At 40.1% G+C, this 26058-nt stretch overlaps 4 protein-coding genes across 4 annotated transcripts; 2 read left to right on the top strand and 2 right to left on the bottom strand.

Moving 5' to 3' along the window:
* Positions 1–682: 682 nt before the first annotated feature.
* Positions 683–3339, top strand: LOC134320421 (E3 ubiquitin-protein ligase TRIM47-like). The gene is made up of 3 exons (XM_063001803.1): positions 683–1270; positions 2604–2699; positions 3223–3339. Exons 1-3 carry the CDS (start codon positions 683–685, stop codon positions 3337–3339), a joined length of 801 nt encoding a protein of 266 aa, XP_062857873.1.
* On the top strand, positions 3314–4926 carry LOC134320420 (tripartite motif-containing protein 16-like). The gene is made up of 3 exons (XM_063001802.1): positions 3314–3457; positions 3583–3742; positions 4106–4926. Exons 1-3 carry the CDS (start codon positions 3314–3316, stop codon positions 4825–4827), a joined length of 1026 nt encoding a protein of 341 aa, XP_062857872.1. The 3' UTR covers positions 4828–4926.
* Positions 4927–5518: 592 nt separating this feature from the next.
* On the bottom strand, positions 5519–10543 carry cfap206 (cilia and flagella associated protein 206). Its single transcript, XM_063001083.1, has 12 exons — positions 10421–10543; positions 9024–9107; positions 8741–8831; positions 8147–8335; positions 7893–8051; positions 7532–7737; positions 7226–7345; positions 6854–7052; positions 6570–6710; positions 6244–6437; positions 5976–6119; positions 5519–5769 (listed from the first exon to the last, which is right to left on the bottom strand). Exons 1-12 carry the CDS (start codon positions 10526–10528, stop codon positions 5542–5544), a joined length of 1863 nt encoding a protein of 620 aa, XP_062857153.1. The 5' UTR covers positions 10529–10543; the 3' UTR covers positions 5519–5541.
* A 2703-nt stretch (positions 10544–13246) lies between these two features.
* On the bottom strand, positions 13247–22867 carry il20ra (interleukin 20 receptor, alpha). Its single transcript, XM_063001936.1, has 7 exons — positions 22816–22867; positions 19223–19367; positions 18353–18561; positions 18050–18222; positions 16117–16264; positions 14756–14895; positions 13247–13963 (listed from the first exon to the last, which is right to left on the bottom strand). The coding sequence occupies exons 1-7, from the start codon at positions 22865–22867 to the stop codon at positions 13247–13249; spliced, it is 1584 nt and encodes a 527-aa protein (XP_062858006.1).
* Between the last annotated feature and the right edge of the window lie 3191 nt (positions 22868–26058).

Genomic DNA, 26058 nt, shown 5'->3' with positions numbered 1-26058 from the left:
TGCTTCAATAATGTTTACGACTATGATTAGTCAGCGGGTGTTTTTATAAACTCTATTAAGACTTATAACACTGTCATCAAAACAGATAAACACTACCAATAACGTAGTATTATTATTTAATGATAACCTGTGTAGAATTATACAGCATAGTTAGTATATGAGAATGATAATTACTGTAAACAATGAAAATGTCATATCTCTTTCCTGTAAATTAATTATTTTTTAGTAATATATAAAATGTAAATATAATGCTGTATGATATTGTGTGTTGTCTGTGTAGGATTCTTTGGGGGCACTGATTGTGAACCTATCTGATACAAACATTTTTATACCACATTTACAGGAAAAACATTCTTAATCAATTGAAATGCTTTTAAATATTTGCTGTGGTATATAAGTGGCACATGATCATCTGAATAGACTAGAATCAATTGTGGGGTAAAATGTAAGGGTGTGTGTGTGTGTGTGTGTGTGTGTTGTAATATAATGCTATGTAAAGAAGGCACATAATGGATAATCGTTATGGATTATTGAATCGAGTTGAAATAATTGAGTTGAGTGAGACATATCCAGCTTGCGTCGGTCTGCGCTTCCATCTGCTGGTCGAAGCTGGTATGACAACAACAACAACATCCAAATACCAGAAAACGAAACTGATCTCCCTCGTCTGAGTACAGGAACAATGGCCAAGGCAAGTATTTCAGTAGATGAGGATCAATTCAACTGTTTAATCTGCCTGGATCTCATGAAGGATCCAGTAACCGCACCGTGTGGTCACAGTTACTGCATGGTGTGTATTAATACCAGCTGGAATCACCAACGGAGGGTCTACAGCTGTCCTCACTGTAGGGAGAGCTTTAATCCGAAGCCTGTTCTCCGCAGAAACAACATGCTGGCTGAAGTGGTGCAAAAACTGAAGGCTGAACTAGAAACTTCTGCGTCTGGTTCTGCGTCAACGCCCTACGCTGGACCTGGAGATCTGGAGTGTGATCTGTGCACTGGAAGAAAACGCAAAGCTACCGAGTCTTGTCTGACCTGTGTGGCCACCTTTTGTGAAACTCACCTGAAACCTCACACTGAGTCACCTGCCTTAAAGAAGCACAAGCTGGTCAAAGCCACAAAACTGCAGGAGAAGATGTGCCCTCAACATGATGAAGTGCTGAAGATCTACTGTCGGACAGACCAAAGCTGCATCTGTTATTTATGTATGTTGCACGAACACAAAGGTCATGATACAGTAGCAGCTGTAGCAGAAAAAAATGTAAAGGAGGTAAGAAATAAAAGTCGATTTTCTACATAAAATAAAAAATAGTTTTAGTCTGTAATACTATTTAAAATACCTTCTGGGCGGCACTGTGGCTCACAGCAAGAAGGTCCTGGGTTCGATCACCAGGTGGAGCGGTCTGGGTCCTTTCTGTGTGGAGTTTGCATGTTCTCCCCGTGTCTGCGTGGGTTTCCTCAGGTAGCTCTGGTTTCCTTCCACCATCCAAAGACGTGCAAGTGAGGTAAATTGGAGATTCAAAATTGTTCATGACTGTGTTTGACATTAAACTTGTGAACTGATGAATATTACCATCTGAACCATTTCTCGTTCTTGGATTACATCTGACCACTAAGTCAAGTTTTCTTTAAGCTTAAGGTGAAGTTGAGACTAGAGTCCACTGTACCATGTCATTTTAATAGGTGTAGTTAAACTAACCTTAATGTTATAAGCACAGAGAAGTAATCAGCTGTAGTCAATCCTAACCAATAACAAAAAATAGGATGCCATACCACATGTAAATTTAGATCTAGGATATCCTCTGAAAACCTACAATGAACTTACAAAATAACCCTTATTTGTGATAGTCACCGGCAAATATAAAAAAATCATACAATCCCAAAACTGACATGACAAATCCCAAATATGTAAATTTTTTACTGAACACCTGTCTGCCTAAATGGTTTTTTTTCATATCCATGTTTATTCCATGTCTAATCTAAATTACAAAACACTTTAATTACAAAACAATAAAACATCATAGAATAATATTAATAAGAACACTGTTACATTTTTTTTTAATGAGAATATTTTTTTGGAACATAAGCAAGAAATATGTATGTCAAGCCAGTCTTGGGATTTTACTTCATTAAGTGTTTTATATATTTGAAACACATACACCTATGATGAATCGGAATTACGTGGTCGGCGCCCAGGTGGTGCAGCTGAATATTCAGAATGTTCAGAATCTCAGTGTCGCCACCGGTCAGCTGGGTGCTATCTAGCAGGCATAATTGGCAGTGCCTGCAGCAGACACGTCTCTGCTAGGGCGGGATAACCGGACTATGTGGGTGGGGTCTTCACACGCTGTGTAAGGATCCTGATTGTCAAATAGAGAGGCGTCTGTACAGAGTGCACGGGTGAAAACGGGTTCCGCTAAGGGCTGCACACGGGTCGGAGGAGGCGTGAGCAGCAATATACCCACCTCGACTGCAATCAGGGATCCCCCAGCAGTGGAAGACAAATTGACTACACTACGTTGGGAGAAAATGCATAAATAAATAATAAAGAATTACGTGGTCTGAAAATAAGAAGATACATCTTTCTTGCTGTTTTTACTCAGAGTGAGCTAAAGAAAGTGCTAAGAAAATCCAACCAGAGAATCAGTGACAATCAGAAGAAGGTGAAAGAGCTCAAAATGTATGCCAACACCATCAAGGTAAGTAATGTGGAGTTACAGGAGAACTTATTTCAGATCTTACTCCTTCCTTGCTATTATCTAGTCTCACTGAGCAAAATGATGGGCCGCAGCCTGGAAACCACTCCTACTGTTGCATTTTAGAAAAGAAACCTTTGCAAAATAATTGAAATCCTGCTGAAATAAAAAAGATATGTTGCTACAAAGTGTTAATCTTTTTACTTACACTTTTTACTTTATAATTTACTTTTATTTCTGATTTTGCTCCACAATGTTAAGTATTTTTGCCAGAATAGATCCTGTGAAATTGCTTACATTTTATTGATTTGTAATAACACCCAGTATTTATTGACGTTTTATGCATTCTAGTGAATAGATTTTTAATTCTCTGTATGGGAAAAAGTTTCACAGGCAAATATGCAACAAAGTTTTTTCTTCAGTCAGCCAGAGATGATACAGACACAATACAGTTAATCTGTAGGTCACAGTGAAATAACATAATTGTGCAATGTTGTTTTTATCTTGTTTTAATATCTCTTAACAGGGCTGTGCACAGATAGCAGTGGATGATAGTATGATAATCTTTACTGAGCTGATCAGCTTCATGGAGAAAAAACGCTCAAGAGATTATCAAGATGATCAGAAACCTTTTAAAGTCTAAACTAAACCGAAATGAACAGATAATAAAGCAGCTGGAGGTGGAGATTGTTAACATTAAGAGGAGAGTTACTAAGCTGGAGGAGCTTTCACACACAAAGGATCCCACCCAATTCCTCCAGGTAGCAATTACTGTCTCTTCTACAATGACAGCTTTTAAAAAACTTAAATAGGAAAATAATGTCTAAAAATATAAATGTTTAGGAAAAAAGGTTTTTACTCCTTCCTGATTTTACTTGCTCTCCAGAGATTCCAGTCCCTCCCTGTCTCCACTGAAATGGAGGACTCACCCAGCATCACTGCTGTTCACCATCTCTCATTTGATCAGATGAGGAAATCTCTTACAGATCTGAAAAATGGCCTTGAGAAATTTTGCAAGAAAGAATTCACCAAAATTATTCCACATGGTAAGAATTGTAATATTTTTACTTTTAGTGATGTTGAGTACACTTGTAAATAACATGGCATAGTGATTTTTTGATTAAATGATTGAAACACTTCTTTGACTTAAAAAAAAAATTTGTGTTCAGAAAGTATGCTGGGTCAGAAATATACATACAGCAAGCAATTATTTATTTAGGGGTGTAGAACGTTTAAGATATTATTTACCTTTGTGTCATGACCTAATATGTACACTTTTAAGTTCATTTGTAAGACAGAGGTTTAAAGAAGCATTATAAGGGATATAAACACAGGCAGATATTTTGTTCGTCTTGTGAGTACGTTGTATGATTAATACCCAGCATTCATATTTTTATATTTTATCCCAGATTTCTGTTACCTGACTCTGGATCCTGACACAACACACCGGAATCTAACTTTGTCTGAGGACAACAGAGTTGTGACACATAGCTGGAGTGAGCAACCATACACAGACCATCCAGAAAGATTTGATTACTACTGGCAGGTTTTGAGTAAGGAACCTGTGAGTGGACGCTGTTACTGGGAGGTGGAGTGGAACAGTCTTTACGCTGTGTCTTTAGCAGTCTCATATAAAGCCGTCAGCAGAAAAGGACATGGACGGGAGTGTGAGTTTGGACGAAACACTTGGTCCTGGTGTCTCGAGTGTTCTGCTTCCTGTTTATCTTTCTGGCATAACAACATTAGAACTAAACTTCAGCACTTTTCACCCCCCAGAATAGGAGTGTATGTGGATCACAGTGCAGGAACATTGTCCTTCTACAGCGTCTCTGATACAATGACGCTTCTCCACAGCGTCCAAACCCAATTTACTCAGCCGCTGTACGCTGGGTTTGGAGTTTACTGGGGGATGGGAACATTGTTGAGCTTTCTGAGCAATGTTGGATCAACTATAGGATGGTCAGTAATATGCTCAATTTATATATATGTATATATTTATATTTGTGCAATAAAGCAAGTTTTCCAATTATTAAGGATCATGCAACACCCAGGCATGTCACGCCGCCTGTTTTTACGCCTCCGGAGGGTGACCTTGCCCCGGTCGACAGGTTCACATTTTGTATTTACTTAAACCAGGTGGTGATTAGGACTGTTTCATATGTCAGTTGCTTTTACGAGTCTTCATTCGTTGTGTTAATTGTTTTCAGTCCATGTATATAGTGCATGACCTTTCCTACTCGGTCCACTGTGTTTATCTGTGTTTACTTAGTTATATTCATTAAGATTTGATAGTGTGTATGCTTGTATATATTACATTAACACTCAGTCTTAGAAACCTGCTACAGATTAGCTTTTTTGAAAATGCATTTCTTCTCAATTTTACTACAATCTTTTTCTTAACAAATCATATAATCAACAAACAAGCTTGAGTGGAAAAAAATCGAATCTTTGAAAATAAACATGAATTTCAGAATTTGGTAGGATTTGGTATGTTCACATTGTCAAAGGTGAATAATTGCTGCATTTTTAAAAAATTATTTTCCTCTTGAACTGTTATGTACTTTTTATTGGGTGCAGTTTAATTAGCCCTATTTTGTGGTCACAGAAAATTTACCAGCTGTAGTCAATCATTAATGTAGTAAGGAATCAGAAGATGCAAAGTTATGGCATAAGGTTAAGTAATATATACTGTACATTGCTGTATGTGCATTTTTGAATCAGCATTTTTCATTATTTTGTTTAAAAACCTTTAGTATGTTTGAGCTCCAGAGATCTGGATCATTCCATCACAAAAAAAGTGTGCAGAAATCATGACTTATGACTTTTACTGTATATCAGCACGGTTTTATTCATCGACAGCTCTAGTTAAATCAACTTTGGTCATGCAGGTGGTTGAAGTTCCTCCTCCTCTCAAGCCAGCCAGGTAGATTTGGGGTTTTGGTACATCACTCTGGCCATCCCTTTTTGTCTGGCAGGCGGCGTCCTTGGGGATGAACGTCTGGGTGCTGTTATTTCTTCTCATGTGGCTCAGGTCGGTCTGCATTGAGTGGGTTACTTTACTGCGCAGGTTTGCCTGGAAGAGGAATTAACAAAATCTTTAAAATCTTTTATCGATTCAAGTTGCGTTGTCTGTTTTAACACATCTCAACTGGATTCAAGGTGATTGCTGAAGTGCTTGTGGACCTGTATGTTTTTTTTTTTTCAAATGTAGACATGGTAAACTCGTAAGAAAAATATAACAAAAAAACACCAGTGCAGTTCGGATAAATAAATGTTTACCAGTTTGATGGCTTTTCGTCTGAGCTCCCACTCGTTCCACTCATAAGATCTGACAATGTTGCTCTCCAGCAGGTGTGTGTCTGTCTGTGTGCTGCTGTCTTTTTTACAAATAGGTTTTACCAGTAATCTTTCTCCTGACTGTATCTGAAAACACACAATGATCATCTTTAACCACAGCCGATTATATTAAATAGGTGGTGTTTCGGCATGGCCTTAAGGTCTCACACAGACATACAGATCTTCTCAGGAGTCTCCCAGTCTCCCCTACCTGAGAATATTGGTCAATGCTGGTAAACTGCTGGTGGAGCTCTAGTAGCTGGATCAGTTCTGGAGATCTTTTTGCTATCTCGGCTACAAGCTCAATACACTCATCTGGTCTCGAAGCGAACTGATATGCAGCATGTTTGGAGCTGAAGCTGTAGAATTTCTCCCTGTGTTTCAGAACACCAATGCTTGGATTGCCTTCAGAGAGAAAGAGAAGGGCTTTAGAGGAGCTGGCATTTATACTACACTATGTAGACCCCTCTCATAATCACAGAGGTGGAAGGCCCTTTAATAAGTGAGCATCTGACAGAATACAAATTTTTTTTGAACCTGGCAACAGGAGGCCGTTCTTTGTTATGAGGGTGTATCCGCACATGCCCCTGTACTGTAGCGGGAGCTTGTCAAAGTTAGCCGTGGTCTCAGGCAGGAACCATTCGCAGGAATTCATCTCCACTGGATCGACTCGCTCCTCTGTTCGATTAATTAACACGCACAGTTATGCACAACACACACAGTACATCATGGTGCAAAGGGGTCGAATGTGATTCTACTTAAACAAATAATGAAAATAGACATGCCTGAAGCAGGAGGGACTGAATTTGTGCAAATCCTACCTGAGCTCTCTGCAGCTCTGTCCATGTCTGTTTTTATGGTATCCTCCTCGAGAAGCTGATCCATCTGAGGACTTTTCAGCAGTTGAAACTGGGCCGTCAGGAACTGCCTTAGGCTTGATACAACTTTACTAAGCATATCCAGCAGAAGCATCTCATTCTGCAGCCCAGCCCACAGCTTAGCCAGCGCAGTGAAATAAGGCTGATTGGGAAAAGGACAATTTGATACATTCAGTGTCTTCCATAATCTATTCATCATAACTGCTTTATCCTGGTTAGGTTTGAGGTGGACCCAGAACAGGACCTATCACACACCCACACATACATGACCCAAACATCCCACAAAAATTAAAATATCAGATAAAGAAAACTCACAAACACTTGGGAGGTGGGAACAGCAGTTTTGGCATGAACTGTAGTCTTCAACAATCTCATCCTCTCTGTGAAATCAGTCTGTAAATCATCCACTTGCTTTGCACTCAGAATCACATCAGCCTGGTGGAGACATATGAACCGTCCATCACTCAGCAAAAAAAAAAAAAAAAAAAACCCTGGACACATCTCTCAGATGTAATACAATACTTACAGAGAGAAGTAATTAGCATTTTTTAAGAAGGCAGAATTCGAACATGTTAGTAATTATAGGTTTTATCTTCTGGTTAAACCTGCTCTGAACCTCACCAGGATGAGTTTGAGGAAGGCTTCATGCTGGCGTACGTTGTACAGGGCCTGTAAGAGCAGGTCAGGGTTTAAAACATCTTGATTATCAGGTCCAGGTTGTTTTTCCAGCAGAGCCGTGTAGCGCCAGGCTAAGCGCTGCGTCCCTTTCAGCTCGCTTTCGATGTCTCGGCTGGTGGCAGGCAGGACTTTGTTCAGGATGGCAGGCACTACAGGATTACAACAAGCTTACTGAGAACATAACTATGATCAGCATCAAACGTCACTTTTTCTTTGTTTTTGTGTAACTTCTGAATTTTCTTTAGATTTTTAATTCTTTTTTAGTGTTGACATAATAATAATAATAATAATAAAGTGGACTCACGGTCCTCGATGCTCTCTCCTCCTTTGCCGCTGTCCTTGTTGAAGAGACGAATCCCTGTAACGATCATGGTGAGCTCATTCAGCTGCTGTTCCTTGTCCTGTCTGAGCAGAGACATGAATGTGGCCAGCTCTGACGGAGGGAAAACACTCTGCAGTGCAGCTACAAAACACACAGACATTTTCCAAAAATACATCCACGTTCTTGTTTACTTGACACAAATAGCACTCAGCAGCATGAACGCAGTAATTACTCACCTGTGGTCTCTCGTACGCTGGTGATATCAGTGGCCGAGCCAAGGCCAGAGCGTAACAACACATAGCTAACGATCTTACGGTAAAGAGAATCCAGTTCCTCTCGGGACTTGGCCCTGCTGTCCGTGATCTCACGGCACACAGGCACCAGCTTCACCTGGAAAACCTTCTGGTGCTCATCCACAAACTCACCTGGGAAAAGATGATAGATTTATTATAGTGGGTCCGTTTATGAAGCACTTTGTTTAGGCACATTCAGCATTTATCTTATTGCTCATAATAGATTTCAGTTTGCACAAAACTTAACTTCTCCTTGTAACCGAAACATGCTGGAAAATGTATTGTTTGCTTGACCTTGTTGATTACATCTATACAAATGTAGCTTTTTTTTAACCATTTAGTCCCACTTCCATTATTCTGAGTGAATTTGCATTCAAACTAATCCCAGAATTCAACTAATTCACAAAACTAAAATTAAAATACTTGAAAGCGTCCAAATGTCTCAGTAGTGGATTCATATGGTGGGTTAGATTTTAAATGTATTATATTAAGTGAAGAGGCTAGCATTTTGATAGGACTGATGGAAATTGTACTTACGTCGAGAGGTGTAGTTCATGTCAAAATGAACCTGCATTTTAATGGTATCCAGAGAAGGACTTTTCTCATCCAGCAACCTGTCCACACACAGCTAAGAGAAGAAATAAACACACACCATTCAGGAATACAGCTGAGGTTAAAAGTGAGTAAATAAGAGTGAGTGAGTGGCACCATGTCCAGGGTGTGATAGTGCCTCTCACCCACTGGTTTTAGATGGCACCATGACCCTTGGTGATCCTACCTATAATGAAGAGCTTAGTGAAAATGAATATGGAGCGATTACCTGGATCAGTTTTTCCACATCCTGCTTTGTCAGAGTCCGGTCAACATTAAAATGATTTCTTGGATCTAAAACAACCGCTTTCACCTGAAAAGAGAGAGAGATTTTGCTTTTACTGAAACATGAAGCTCTTCTGGCTAAACATAAACATAAAGATCCTCCTTTACCTCCTCTTTCACTAACCATTACAACTGGTGAAGACATAGGCACACTGTATTACTGGTGTAAAGCAAAGGGGAAAAAAATATTCTACACTGCCAACAGCATAAAGCGATTATACAGTGGTGTGAAAAAGTAATTGCCCATGGATGGAAAAGTTTATTAAAGCTTTTAGTGAATGTTTGTCATCAAACAAAAACATGCTATTACAATCAAGTTTACATCATAATGGGTGGGCAACACGGTGGCTAAGTGGGTAGCACTGTCGCCTCACAGCAAGAAGGTCCTGGGTTCGATCCCCAGGTGGGGCGGTCTGGGTCCTTTCTGTGTGGAGTTTGCATGTTCTCCCCGTGTCCACGTGGGTTTCCTCCAGATGCTCCAGTTTCCTCCCACAGTCCAAAGATGTGCAAGTGAGGTGAATTAGAGATAGAAAATTGTCCATGACTGTGTTTGATATAACCTTGTGACCTGATGAATCTTGTGTAATGAGTAACTATCGTTCCTGTCATGAATGTAACCAAAGTGTAAAACATGACGTTAAAATCCTAAAAAACAAACAAACAAACATCATAATGGCTGAAATGGCATTGAAACCACCGGGGCGGCACGGTGGCTCGGTGTCGCCTCACAGCAAGAAGATACTGGGTTTGATTTCCAGGTAGAGGAATCCAAGGTCCTTTCTGTGTGGAGTTTGCATGTTCTCTCCGTGTCTGTGTGGGCTTCCTCCGGGAGCTCTGGTTTCCTCCCACAGTCCAAAGACAGGCAAGTGAGGTGAATTGGAGATAGAATTGTCCATGACTGTGTTTGACATTGAAACCAGTAAACAGTAACTAACTACCTGTCCTGTCATGAATGTAACCAAAGTGTGTAAAACATGACATTAAAATCCTAGTAAATAATAAATAATAGAAACCACCGAAAAACATACAGGCGGTGAATTAACTTCTTTATATTGATTACAGGTTTAGGTAATTAGGTGAGGGAATGAGTGATTGTGTGATTCTCTGTGATAGATACGCGCCCAGTGTTCCCAGGTACTGCAAGACCCACCGCGACCCCTACCAGAACCAATCGGTTTGTAAAAAAATCCAGCATTTACCTTCAATCACAACAATATATGTGTGACTGACATGTCAATGTCCCCTTTATAGTGCTGAAATGAACACATGAATGAATAAATGAATGAATAAATGAATGAATAGATGCATGAAGTTTATAATGAACACAGCTGACTGACTCACCATGAAAGCAGCGAGTGTTTCAGACACAGCGCGTCCTTTGTTTGCACATTGTGCTGCTATTTCGCGTATTATGTTTTTAATAACGCTTTCAGCTTGTGCTCGGGACATTTTTCTAACCTTCAAAACAAACGTATTACTTTATTCGAGGCTGAAATAAACATGTAAACAAACCAGCTCACTCCCATTCGGTCCGGTCACAGTGCTAAGGTGCGTCGCTTGTTGGCATAGAGACTTGAGTTGCTATGGAAACGTAAACACAATGTTGTTGTGATTCCCAATCCAGCAGTAGAGAGAGACAAACTACACTCACACACCTTTCATCAAAGTTTTGTTTATTTATTTATTTATTAGGATTTTAACGTCATGTTTTACACTTTGGTTACATTCATGACAGAACAGGTAGTTACTGTTTACACAAGATTCATCAGTTCAAGTTTAATATAAAACAGTCATGGACAATTTTGTATCTCCAATTCACCTCACTTGCACGTCTTTGGACTGTGGGAGGAAACCGGAGCTCCCGGAAAAAACCCCACACAGACATGGGGAGAACATGCAAACTCTACAAAGAAAGGACCCGGACCACTCCACCTGGGAGTCAAACCCAGGACCTTCTTATAAATAAACTAAACTAAACTTCTTGCTGTGTTCCTCAGAGATGTGCCTAAAACAAAACATTCACATTTAAAACATTTAGCTGACAAATTTATCCAAAGAGGTAACTGAGAATGAATACAAGGCAAGCAGTTGAGTGTTAAGGGCCTTGCTCAGGGGCTCAGTAGTTCCAACTTGGGGCTTGAACCAGCAACCTTTTGATCATGTGTGCAGTGCCTTAACCACAATCAACACTGCGTCAAATAATCAAAACTGGTGACAGTTGTAGCTTAGCGGTTAAGGTACTGGACTAGTCAGCAGAAGGTTGCTGGTTCAAACCCCACCACTGCCAGGTTGCCACTGTTGGACTTTTGAGCGAGGTCCTTAACACTGAATTGCTAAGACTATATAATGTAAGTTGCTTAATTTTGGTAAATAAATTGGTGATATTATTTTAATACCTGTCAGATTTTAAGGAAAATTTAAGCAGCCTCAGAGTCAGTCTGTTATTGCAGCATATGAAGTAATAAAACATTTTTTAAGTTAACAGGCATGGTTCAAATCCCCTGTCTGCCAGTTTGAAGGAAGAGGGGCGCATGACTGAGGCCTGGTGTTCCTGCACCCGGTTATTCTGTGAAGACCAGATCAGCTGTGACCCTGACCATGATAAAGCGGTAGTAAAACATGAAAATAAAATTAAATGCAATGTACAGTGTGTTAAAATCCGGTGCACGTTCAAATTAATTTCCCTATGGGGATCAATAAAGTCTTATCTTATCTTATCTAAAATTAGGTAAATAGGGGAACATCTTTTTAGTGAATACCTCTAAACAGCTTAACACAGGGTACAAATGAAAAAAAGCTTAATAACTTAATTTAACTTTATTATTCTGCTTTACATGTAAACACATATCGAACATCAGAAACACAAGAAAAGTCATTTATATCACAAATGTTTTACTACAAACATTTAATACTTAGTCCTCGGTTAAATAATGCTTTTATTTTACTGATGATCTCTATTATTAGAGTAAACATACAGTATATGTAACGTTCACCAAAAAAATAAAATACTATACAAAAGACAGAAACTTCATTTAGGAAAAGTCTGAGCTAGCAGTACAACTAACGAGCTTGTAATCACATTTACTTTCAATATAATTACAAAATAATGCAGCATTAGACTAGTAATGGATTGTCAGTGTTTATATAACCAATAGACACACAAAACAATAAAGAAATACTTAGAAATCATTCAGAAAATGCCAAAGAACAAAATGCATACAATAAAATATCTGTTTATGAAGAATTTACTTCTTGTTGCTGCAACACCAGCTCCTACTGTCTGTTTGAGAAGGCAACACAAGTGCTAAAAAATACACTGGCTGGCTGGGAGAAAAAGAAACGTTTATGGCTTCACACATGCCACAGGAGGTGTGTGTTAGCCTGCAGCCCTCCTCGCCAGCTTGGGTTTCAAAGGGGAAAACAAATCGTCTCCTGCATCAACTGTGTGATCAGCCGCTGTTGCTCTGATCTGGTTATTTCAAGTTTGCTTCATGATCTACTGATGTTTTTACTTCATTTGCAACAGTAACAACAGTCCAATACTGAGCAGTGCACCTGTAATGAATAGGGGGGATTAAATTCTGTGGGGGGGCTGTTAGTCTATGTTGAAGTGGGGTGTGTGGTTGTGACCTTTAAGTGAAAACACCATCATGAAACAACACAGATTAACTGAACATGCCAGAAGGGGGCGCCTTTGTTAGACTGCAGTCACAAAGAACAATAGGACAGCAGAAACCAGTTATGCTCTCTCAGACTCCCAGTAACAGGTAGCTATGACATCAGGATTTGAACTTTCTGGTTTGACAATACACAGATTTCATAATCATGTTGCAACATTTCTCCCAACAGACGTGACATGTACATGTATAAATAATGGCCAGAAGAATGTGGACAGCCCTTTTAATAATTAAGTTAGGGTGTTTCAGCCACACCCAGTGTTAGCTGATGTGTACAGTACAATACTTTTGGCCACTGTGTGTGTGTTGGGTAAACATATATAAATATATTTCACAGAGCTTGTTCAGCTATTGAATTCCAACAGTGTGATATTTAAACCAAACCCCAGAGCTGTTTTCCTTGTTTTGTGGTGACAGGCTAATTAAAAGTCTGTGTCACCGACCTATCAAAAGAACATAATAAAGTATCTGGTGTTTATCAGTTTGCTGTTTATTCAGCATTGCAATTAATCCTCAGCCCCCAGTCTTTCTCCATCTTAGTAAACGCATCCTCTTCTCCAGAATCTTCTGAAGACTGCCTGACCACCACACTGGTGAGGACAGGACGGAGCAGGAGCAGACTGGTGTCCACTTTCATCTCTGGCTCTGTCCTTATGTTCATCTCTGTGGTATCATCAGAGTCAAACTGGCCGAGCAGAGGGATCTTCAGCACACGAGTCTCCGGATCCCAGTTCAGGAATGTGCTCATTTCTCCTTCCTCCTCTTCCTCCTCCTCTTTTGTAATCTGTTCTTCATATCTCTCCTTTTCTGCTTCTCCACCGCAGTCCTGCGTCCTGTACTGGTTCACCTCGGCCGTGGTTGGCATGTCAGTGGCTGCGGGGATGTTCTCCTCTCGCTGTACGAATCCATAGTCGTCACTTAGAGAGTCTTGCTGCCACTCTGGACCTGATGATGGAATGTGCTGCAGATGATGAAGTTGCTGCTGGGCTGCGTAGGACGGTGCCACTCCGACGTGTACGGGTGGCTGATGCAGGACAGCAGGTGGCAGGAGCGGTGGCTCCTCAGTGATATGATGGTGAAGGCTGCTAAAGGGGCTGAGCTTCGGCTCTTTTGCATTCAGATTAGCGTTGATTATGTTTACATTGATGATGGTGAGAGGTTTCTCTGGCTGCAAAGTCTGGTGTTTCTCTTCTATGTGAACCAGGTCCTGCACATGAATAAAAATGTACTTTTATTTATAACTGTTAATTATTAGCCAAGTCAGCTATTAACAAGATGATCTTTGACCTTGTTGTAAAATGTTCTACACATTTTCATGTTGTAATGCTTGTGAATCACTAGCACTGTTTATATGGGTACATGGCTAGACAAGCTTTTATTGGACAAAGAGGTATGTGTCCCAATCATTCAGAAATTCATAGTATTATTATTTTACTAAATCGCGAACCATTAATAAGGCTCGGTTGGCGCAACAGTAAATTACAGTAGCTCACTACCGCTGGGATCCAGGGTTCAAATCCCCAGCTGTGCTATCTTCTAGCTGGGCGTTTACACAGACATAATTGGCTGTCTGTGAAGGGAGGGGGGTGGCTGAGGCCCAGCAATTGATTTCTGTCCAGGTTATATTACTGCACTGGTCCCTGTGATTTCAGGGATTTATTCACTGAATGGGCAAAAATTCCCACAGACATACTATAAAGTCGTGTGAGTCTGTTATAGCTGAAAATACCACATATAGGTCACTCTATTTCAATACAGTTTTAATACACTGTATTTGAATACAATTTATGTCCAACGAGCTCACTGTCAGGTGTCCAAATACTTTCAGACAGTGAGGGTTTTATCTCCTGTCTACATTCCATTCTACCAGCCATGCAATGTTTCCAGGTGTATCTGAGTTCTAGAGTGAGGTGTGTTAGATCAGAGCTGGAAGTATGCAGGAAGGCAGCATTCCTAAAACTTTGTACACCCAGTACTAGTAGATGTGGTCATCTCTCACCGTGCTTTTGGGCAGCTTCTGTTTGTGACCCCAGATGTAGTAATAAGCAAAACCTCCGACTGCAGCCAACACAAACAGACACATGGAGGTGGGAATGACAACTCCCAACAACAGGACCCGTATCCACTTCAAAACTGGGTCTGAAAACAAGACAAACATCATAAATAAGTAAACAGCATGAGTGAAAAGCAATAGATAAAGGGAATAATGAGAGCTGTGCTACATTTAAATCCTGCTGCTAATAGCTGTGGATGCATTCGGGCTAAGAAGTGAACTGTTACCCATAAGTGAAGGATGCAAAACAAAACGTATGTCGTGCTTCAAAATATCTTTGAGAGAACTAAACCAAATGGTAAGCTCAATTATGAAACATCAATCCTTAGCTGATGTACATGATCAGTGTGTGGAAAATACAACTGTGTAGGGGCCCTGTGGAATGGAATGCAGCTACTAACATTAAGACACACGTAAACACTAATACACTAACACACACACACACACACACACACACACAGTGACAGTCAGTCAGGCTTGTGAATCAGGAGGAAGCAGATTTGTTCTCTCAGTGTGGGAAATCCCCTCTGTAATGATTTACAGAGTGATTAGTTGAGAGATCAGGATGAACCTGTCCTGTTACCCCCCATAAAAATTAACACACAAAAAAGATTCACACTGAAGATTCCCGCCGTGATTTTAACAATGGAGCCGGTCATTCTGTCTCCAGTATAATGTGTTTTATACAGTATATTCTGCTATTAACCAATGGATAAAATGTAAAAATGTATTCACCTGTTTATTGTTTTCTTAGAATAAAAAATACTAATTAGAATTTAAAAGAACAGATTTTTAATAGTTTAAATGGGACACTTAAAACACAATATATGGCCAAAAGTATTTGGACACCTGACCATAAGCTTGATGGACATCTCATTTAAAAAACAAATGGAATTAAAACAGAGTGACCTCTATGTGATCAAAGTCTCACAAGACTTTGAAGTATGTCTGTGGGAATTTATGCCCATTAAGTCAAATGAGCATTTGTATGGCTGGGCATTGATGCTGGTCAAGAAAACCTCAACTGATGTTCCTGTTCCATCCAAAGCTGTTGAGTGGGGCTGAAACCAAGCATTGTGCTTGTTGTGCAAAGTCATGCTGAAAAAACAAAGGACCTTTTCTAAACTGTTGCTGCAAAGTTTAAAGCATATGATTTTCCTTATATAAGTGATTAATTACACCTGTTAACAAGTGTTAGAAGGAATGTCCCAATACTAGTTTTAGCATTTAAAGAATATGGGTGTGTAAACCTTTGCAGCTGTATAATTACAGTTTTTTGAGAATGTTATGAAAATCTGTGGGGTTACCTTCAGGTACGGTGATGCAGCTCCAGTCAGAATGCCTGCTGATAAGAGGGAGTGACCGTGAGAGGGCTTCGGCCATCACACAGTGCTCTGAACTGTACTCCAGTGGACCCAGTTTGAGAGATTCGTTTTCTACTGGGAAATATTCTTGCTGAAACAGTAACATAGAAAGAAGAAAATGTGAACACAAATAAAAAAATTTGATGTTTAACAGCAGGGGGTTCCTTTTAACAATGATTTAACAAAGTGCTTGTTGTTCTTATGTCGTGTCCCTTTCCCAAAAATGCCTGAAAAGCCTTTTTAGAATAGTAGACATTAGCTAAAAATAAGAACTCCATACACAATTTAAAAGATTTAAAAAAAAAAAAAGGCTGGACGGGGTCTCTTCCCACTCCTGCTGCGTTATGTGATCTCAGGACTAGACTGGATAAGTAGGGGAGGGGGGTCTCATGGAGCTTAGCATGTCTCTCCGTACATGATATGGTTTTGTGGGGCAGCAAATTCACAATGAGAAATTGGAAGTGACTAAATTGGGAGATGGGGGGAGGGGGGGGGGGGGGGGGGTGTTGACTCTGAGCAAGCTTTATAATTGTTTTTTTTCCACCGGGACAATACAGGGTGTGTGCAGAATATATGAAGGTTAAATAACGATGTTCATGTTTATAATGTAAGTGCTCCTTGGTTTATTTTCGGTTTTGGTTTTATCTGCACTAATGATAATGAATCACATTAAAAACAAGTCAATCCTGCTGCTTTCATTGCTAAACTAGCTAAATACTCCAGTGACACCAAACACCACTTTGATTGTTGCAGTGCTCAGATTTAGGTTCGCGCAACCCCCAAGGCAGAAGCGCTGATCTGGAATCAGATTTCTTTTAGGATTCATTGTATATTTGAAGGTAATCCTGACCCTAAAGCTGTGGTTTAACTTTATACACCACTGGGACTGATGGCTCTGATGGCACTGCCACTGTAGTAAACAAGCTCTGGTGAAACACCCAGAAACCGGCACCACTGGGACTCTCTAATGGCATTACATCAACTTCCCACCTCACATTTGGGTTTTACAAGTACAGAATCATCACATTTCTGCATCGAATCAGAACTGGTTGCATCGCCTTGACTTCAACAATCAATAATGACAAAGCTCTGTGTATCCATGAGTCAAACAGTGAGTGGATTTCTTAGGTAAGACAAAAGCCGTATGCACAAAGCCGTATCGTGTACGGAGAGACACGCTAAGCTCCATGTGACTCCCCCTACCCCACTCAGGGGCCAGACCAGTCCTGGGGTCATGTATCGCAGCAGCAGTGGGAGGAGACCCTGTCTGTCCTCCCTTTTTCAAACATGGCCAATTGTGAAGCTGCAGTGACAGGATTTCTGGTCTGCATAATTCACTCAGTCACCTTTTAGTTTTTTCTCAGTCTGTATCATGCCGCTGGTCTTATTTCAATTTCCAATATGAAGGTGGTGCCATCACTACTTTTCAGATGTGAATTACTGAGTCCAGGTGTTTCAGCCACACCCACTGCTAACAGGAACGAGGATTGCAAGCCAGGCCTTTAGTCCATTGGTGCCTGACCTCACAGCTTCCTTTGACTAAACGCTCCAAAAACTTTGTGGAAGGTTAAACACTGTTATAGATGGGCTGCCCTATATTAATACCCATGGTTTTAGAATGGGATGTCCATCAAGCTCATGGCCAAAAAAACACTGTGGAGAAAGTACATTCGGACTTTGACAGTTTACCCTTTTGTGGCAACTGGTCTGAGGTGAACTACCTAGTTTGCCGATGCATAGATCTGGATATGATGCTTCTGTCTATAACTCAAAGACCTCTTAAGATCAGCTCCAGCATTTACTTAAACTGTACATTAGAGGTTCCATTGCTTATAACCTTCTCCCCAAACTGTAATGTTCTTAAAGTAGTCCTCACCACTGAGTTGCTCATTTTGTTGTTCACAGTGACATTGTAGACAGTGAAGGGGATGATTTTTAACATAGACGGTCCTTTAGTTTCACTGCTCCTCCATCTGAACGGTCCCTTTAGCTTAATGTGCAGGTAATTATCTTCTAAATGTAACGTAACACGTGGTGCTCCCAGGATCGCTGGTGAAGAGAAGGAAGAGGTTAGCACAGTACATCACTGGGTGCATCACGTTTACGGGAACGAACTGATTTCATACTGAACTTTTTGTATGTCTGTGATGATTAAAGACCCACATGCTCAAGAACTTACTGTCCATCATTGGTTTGAACCTGCCGCTGGTTTCGGTCCAGGCTGAGTGCGTTTGTGGTCCGTTAGCTTTCACTCTGACAAAATATTCCTCCTCCGTGTCGTCTGTCTGATTGGTCACATCACACTCTGTCGTTATGATCCTACTGCAGTGTGGTACCAACCTCCAGACCACCTGCTCGATACCATCCACCTCCACCGCATCACCGTATCTACAGCAGGAAGAACCAACCCATCAAGCATCCAGCAAACAAATGCAAACAGTGTGCTGTATGTGCATCAATAACATCAATCTCAACAAGACAGGTATCACATTCTTCTAAATAACTTAGTACCTCATTTTCACAACCATTTATTCATCTTTAGTGGCCATTTTAATCAGGATCCTTATAGATCTGGTGCCACCCAAAAAAACAGAATGCAAAACTGGAAAACACCCTGGACAGAGCACCAATCCATCACATTGCAACACACTCACACAACCATCAAAATTACTGTTATATTTCTTTGTAGGGTGTCTATATATTACTGTCAATGAATGGATTAGTGTGCGGGCCATGCCACGAACTGGCATCATGCCCATGGTGTGTTCCTGCCTTGTGTTTAGTGTTTTCAGGTGGTGCTGAACCCACTGCGAGTCTGATCAGGATTGCGTGAATATTACAAATGAATAAAGAAGTAACTAAAAGGTTGTGTATTTCCAGTTTTTTTTTAAAGCAGGCAGATAAAACTGGACTGGATTGATGATGTCACTGTGTCTGTATCATGCAGGAAAACAATTGTGTAGCTACGGTAATCGAACCCTCTGCCCTGAGTTACGTTTCTGATTCCTCATAATTATCAGTGTGTCTCTGTATGTCAGGGTGGACTCACATGCTGTACTCCACGGTGTACGTGGTTCCGGGGATGGTTCTTTTTCCTGGGTTCCAGAGCACAGTGTTTTTTAAGTTGATTGAGTGGAAGCGAACTTGTCGTGGTGCCGAAACTTCAGGTCTGTCAGCCGACAACAGTGGGAACACTGGGAGAGACAAAAATTATGAATCAAAGTAGATTTATATTTAACTAAAATTAAAAAATCTTCATCTGAAAAATCTGAAACAATCAGGTTTCATCCAGCAGGAGGGTTAAAGAGACCCTACACTCAAAATTGTTTTATGTAGAATCCTTTTAAAGTGCCATTTTGAGGTATAAGAAACCCTTCTTATGTTTCCTGAAAAACAATAATGTATAAAAGGTTGGACACGGGAACTCTCGGTTTGTTTTGCATGGATAGTAACAATAGAAACAGTTTCAGAACTTCAGTATGCCACTTTAAGATGAACACAGCGCTGTTTTTAAGCTCACCTGAATTTCCTGTGTGTTTGTGGCTTCATGTTATGAGCAGAGAAAAAAAATACCACCTACACAGTCAGGAAAAAAACTATAGTACAAATATGTTTCTGTTTCCTGAAGAACAATGTCACTGCATCAGTGAAGATCCTCTGGTGTCATTTTTCCACCTGAAGATTAAAATTGGTGTGTCTTTCAGGGCTTCGGTCCCATAACAAGTCTTTGTAGCCTGCAATGTGCAGTTTAATAGATTTTTAAAGACTGTGAAACTTGTGGCTACAGTTTAGGGATGGTCAATGGTTTAAAGAGTCTGGTGTAGAACCTTTGGAATGAACTGGAAACATAACTGCGACCCAAGCCTTTATTTCCAACATTAGTGCCTGACCTTACAAATGGTGTCTTTGTTTCTTTTGAACAGGCTGACATTCCCTTAGACACTACAAAATCTTGCCAACAAGTTCATGATAAGGTGCCCATGTGTTTTTGACAGTATAGTGTTTATATATATACACACAAACACACTCTCTCTCTCTCTCTCTCTCTCTCTCTCTCTCTCTCTCTCTCTCTCTCTCTCACACACACACACACACACACACACACAGTTTAATGGAAAATGTTTACATAAACTTGGGACATGTCATGTTATGTTGGTCCTGTAACGGTTCTTCTTTGTACAAAAGAAATTGGCACCTGAAGTTTCTTCAGTGGCACTCCTGACTGTTCCGGATTACAAATCTTGGAACCATTTCCTAAAGTTTTCCATCGTAATGCTTACAAATTGGATCAGTGCTGCCATTCATGAATGGTGTCCAATTTATGTGGACACAGAGAAATCACCAGCTATTTTTAATCATCAGTAATAACAAGGCATTAGGAGCCCTAGTAAGATACATTACAGGACTTCCATTATTTCATTTAATTTACTTTTTCATTTTTTACCACTGCTTTATCCTGGTCAAGGTCATGGTAAACATTGGCTGCAAGGCACAAGGTGCCAATACATCACAGGGCTTCGTGGCATCTATATGTCTGTGTAGATGACTGGCCGACTGATAGCACCTCTTAAAGCTGAACCCGGACACTGAGCTAGCATAACAGAATGCTTTGCCACCCAAGCCCCAGTAAACTTTTCATTTGAAAATTTCCTTTTAATATTTTGTATAAAGTTTTGGACTTTTCTGTTAATGAAGTAAAAATCTGTTCACGTAAGAACAACAGAATAAAATCATGTGATTAACTGGATGAGTTTTAAAGAAAAATCAAGCTGCACATTATGTGAGTGACCTTTTTGCTGTATTTTTTGCAGTGTGTGTGTGTGTGTGTGTGTGTGTGTGTGTGTGTGTGTGTGTGTGTGTGTGGATGTCCTTAAAGATGAAAGAGAAGTTTTAACCTACACTGGAAAAAACGTTTTCTTTTTACCTCAAATGTCAAAAGGTTTTACTCATTTATAAAGTGCGGAACTGAAGTGAACCAGTGAACATTCGGTTAAAAACCCTCCATCCTGTCTGATATAAACATGTTCATGCTGAACAGTTCTGTGGAGGCTGAAGCGTTAATAAAAAGGAATCGATTTATTGTGGTTACTTGAGCAAACAGCCAGAAACAAATCCACCTCCCTCACTTCAACAGCAGTTTTGTTTGAGTCTCCTGACAGACCACCAGTGGTTACCAGCAAAACTACCCACACCATATGTTTTTTCGGTTTATATTTAGGAGTCGCTACAGAGGATCATACTGGTTTGCATACCAGACTTGGCATTGGTTTAACGCCAGGTTTCCTTCTTGACACAGCAATTTTTATTTTACCTGGGCTATGGACCGGCACTGAGAGTGCACTGACAAGTGGACCTCCTAATGGCTAGGCTGTTCAGACATCCAATCACGTCTGTATGTAGGCACCTGACATTAGGGATTTGAACCCTGGATCCCAGCAGTAGTGGGCTAGATTCATTTAAAGCTCACAGCACTTCTAATAATTCTACATTTAACTCAACAAATTAACAGTAACTGTTAGCTAGAATTTTTTATCTCTGCAGAAAACAACAACTAAATGAAATCAGACAGAGAGTTTATTGATTTAAAATATCGAACAAATCTGTTTGTTTTTCATCTGAATTATCAGTTACAAACAAGAATATTTAAGGAAGCAGACATGTGAAACCACTTCCTCTGCTATGGAAACCTGAACAAGCTCAGGTGTGAGTATAAACAAAAATACAGGTCATTTTACAGTGACTAAAAAAGGTTTTTATAGATACTCTTCAAGGCTTGTAAATGTCACATCTTTAGCTCATCCTGTTATGAAAATATAATCTTTTTTTTAATCAGTCCACTTTTTATTTAAAAAAACAAACCTGACCATAGCAAGTCTATTGCTTCCTATTCCTTTATCCTTGGTAAGAATGTAAATGGTTTATACTGATAGAAAAAAGGACTGGGTGAAATGTCAACATGACATTAATTTGCTCTTCTGCAAAAAGCATGTGGTCAGGGTCGTGATGAAGGCAGGAATACACCCTGAACTGGACACCAGGGCACCACAGACTCACGCCTAAGAGCATTTTCTAAGAACAGTGAGTCTACCTATAAGCAGGTTCTCTGAGCTACTATTCTTCCACGTAGAAACAGAAAGAATATGCCAAACTCCACCCAGATAGAACCCAGAGCAAAATAAATAAATAAATGATCTATAATATAAAGCTTGTTGTCCATGCAAACATGGCCAAACATACCAAGCTCCACAAAGCCCTGACAGTGCAAATCAAAGCAGGTTCACTAAAGCTGTGGCACCCACACCACCAATCCGGGTGTACCTCTGTGCCACCTTCCTTTATAAATATTGCAATGTTCAATGTACTTCACAAACCTTCTTTTTTATCTTAATTAGAATTTAGAAATTAGAAGCTATTACGTAGAATCGACTCCAGAATCGACTCTCAGATATGACTCATTTGCCAAGAAATTACTCCACGGATTCCAAAGTACAGTACAGTACTATGATTCGAAACTGGAGTCGACTTCATAGTTTCTACAACCAAACAGCCATGATGTATTCAGATTAGTGCTGTGTGTTCTGTTTTCTTTGTGTTTACAAAAAAATACATTCATGTAAACAAATGTTTGATTTGATATTTTACCTGAAGCTGCTTGAAGAAGCGCACAGAGCACCAACAGCAGGAGTTTATACATTGTTATCTCTGAAGAAACTGCTCCAGAAAGCTGACATGCTGTTAAAAGTCCACACTTCTCTTCTCACCCGGTGTTCAATTAAAAACACAATAAATGATTTATATCATTGTTATTTCGGCACATTTAGTTTCTCCAGTTCGTCTGTAGGCGCACTGATACTGACTGTACTACTTTCAAGAGCGCACACCTTTCTGAAGCGTCCAATGACGTCAACGGAGACGTAGGTTACTGTAGCAACAAGGGAGAGCCAATACCAATCACTTCTATCACCGATACAATCGATACCATACCAGCTAATACCAAAACTGGCATCTGGATCAGTGGGATAACTAGGAGCTCATGGTCCCCAGTGCAAGAATATATACTCACTCCCTTTTAATATTTTACTTAACAAACATATTGTAATATAATAATAACGACCTGGCTACTGCAGCCAATGGGGGCAGTGCGGTGGGGGGTTTAGTTCATGTCGTGGAGGGCCCCCACCCGGAATGGGCCCCAGTGCACCTGACCCCCCTGCCCCTCCGGTAGTTACGCCCCTGATCTGGATCGTGAATACTGGCAGTGCAAAGGTATCAGGGATCAGTGGCACCACAGACCTGTGGCAATCAGCCCAGGCAACATCTTTATTGGGCCCTTTAAATCGATACATTCATTTATTCATTTCAAATCAAATCACTTTATTGTCACGTCACATTAACACAGGTGTGAAAGTTGAGTGAAAATCTAAGGTGCATAGTCCCTCACAGTTGCAATACATATTAAATGCAAAAATATATACACATTAACTTACATAGATTAGCATCTTTTTAATATATGCAGGTTTTGATTAGAGGCTCTTAAAGTACAGATGTACAAAACTGATGAATTGGAATGAGGAATATAAATTATATAGAAATATATAAGATTTGGAATAGTTATTCCAAGTCCAAGATGTACAGGTGTTGTACAAGATATGAATTATACATAGTATGTGTGAAAGTGTGGTGGATATAGTTCAGGTGAGTGCAGAATGGGTTGTGTGGGGGTGTATATGGGGTGGATTGTCTATGGATTGACAATCTGTGGCCAGTAATCAGTGTGGCACAGAATCCTGGGTTTGAACCTTACCTCCAGCAACAGTCTGCAAGTTTAGCATGGTAAAGATAATTGTTTTCCCTAGACTACATACGTTTTCCTAATGTGCTTCAACTCTCACCTGTATCCCAAAAACATGCAGTAACACCGGACCCACCACAACCCTGATCAGGATGGAGTGGTCACTGAAGATGTTGTAATTTAGGTAACGTGGGACCCAGATCCACAGCCGATGATTAAACCCTGGGAGCACTTAGTTACTCACACCTACAAGCAATTTAGGATACCCAAGAGGTGCTAGAGGAAACTAGATTACCAAAAGAACATGCCAAACTTTTTTGAGACAATAAGATGAGAGGAAGCACATGTCAAACCCAGATCCTACTTACTTACTACTGGGGTCATATAGAGTAGCCAATCTACCTACTGGCATTTATGGGAGGTAAAAGAAAAACAAAATATCCAGTGGTAACCCATGTGGCCACAGGGAGAACATATCAAACTTCACATAGAGTAGCACATATCTAGCAATTTACATCCAACAAAAATATGTTCACACTTCTTCAGGTGTTTTACAAGGATCTCTTCAGCAGGACACTTGGTAGATAATACTGGGTAGATATGGGCTCTTGTTGTGGTTCAGTGGAATCCTAGATCCTCAGCAATGGGTTGTGTTTTTTCTTTAAACCATGGCACTGTGTTCCTGAAGAAATTAAAGCTGACTGCTTGACTTTGAGGTAGGGGTCAAGATGGGCTTTTACAAGGTTGCTAAACTCAAGTTGGGCTGTTTTAAACACTGTAAAAGTAAACGTGGACCCACTGATCAGTGAAAAGAGAAAGCTGTTCCATGAACAGTTTGGCAAGAATCCAAACTTCAATCACAAGGAACATTAACACCACAACAACACCCATACGGTGCCCGAGGCAGGCTGCAGGTATGAGGAGGTACAGGACAGCAGACTAGATCAATGGGTGTGTCCTCATTCTCTGAATAATTTAGATGTGATTCAAAAAGCAGTACAATCAGATATACATTTTAATCAGCTCAGCCTTTATTGTATTACATTCATCCAGATAATTCGAGAGTTCAGTACAATTATTTCAAATTGAAATTTTAGAATACACACCCAGAGAGGAGCTGCTTCAGTGATAGAAATGATTGAGACCATCAAGTATTGTGACAGAAGCAGCACAAACCCAACCAACCCCATCTAATACAGGGCAAATGTTTTATTTAGTGTTGTAGTCTTTCACATTTTGCTCATGCAAAACTTGATAACACCATTGCCACTATGAAATATGGTGGGGGTAGCATAATGTTATAGGGATACTTTTCAGCATCTAAAAATCTGCTCTCACTTTATCAGAAATATCCAACTGAAAAGGAAATTTGCTTCAAAGTTATTTAGAATAAACTCCCCAACTAACCTAGAGGAACCTCTAGTGGAAGGAGTCAACATTGCTCCACCTTTTCTTAGAAAAGTTTTCATTTCATTTTTATCAATAGCTGTGTCCTGATCATGGTTGCAACGGATCTGGGTTTCTAACCCATATTCGTGAGCATAACAGATCTTTAATTTTGGTGTGTTTTCCCAAGATCTCCAGGAGAAGTCTCCAGGAACCCTGATTTTCACTTCGGTCTCCCAAAACATTTAAAAGTAATGACGTTATTTAAATTCAAACACATAATGGTTATAACTTTGCACTTGTTTAAAGACAAATTGATTTGAGAAAAGAAGTATTTAGATGCCGCAGATGAATTATGGCGCTCAGATGGTAAAGCTGTGCGGTATATTACTGTAGCCCACTGCTGCATTGTGGTTCAGTTTTGCCCTGCGTCTTTTTGCACATTGTTTTTGAGTTCCCAGGGTTTGAGGGTCCTTCTGATAGACTCACAATTACAAAATTCTGCATACATTTTTAATAGGATCAAAGTCAGATCATGCAAGCTCAGTCTTGAGTTATTTTGTTTACTGAACCAACTGTACTGATGAAGGTCTTGAAAGTGTTTGCTTTTGCCCTGTAGCTTTTCCATTGAAACAAACACAAAAATATTGTGACACTTGACCATGAGCTAGTTGGACATCCCATTCTAAAACCATGGGTATAAGAAT

The sequence above is a fragment of the Trichomycterus rosablanca genome, chromosome 9 (genome assembly GCF_030014385.1).
Source record: "Trichomycterus rosablanca isolate fTriRos1 chromosome 9, fTriRos1.hap1, whole genome shotgun sequence".
Lineage (NCBI taxonomy): Eukaryota > Metazoa > Chordata > Actinopteri > Siluriformes > Trichomycteridae > Trichomycterus > Trichomycterus rosablanca.
Note: the sequence above shows the minus strand (reverse complement) of the source record. Positions and strands in the feature narration are given on the sequence as shown.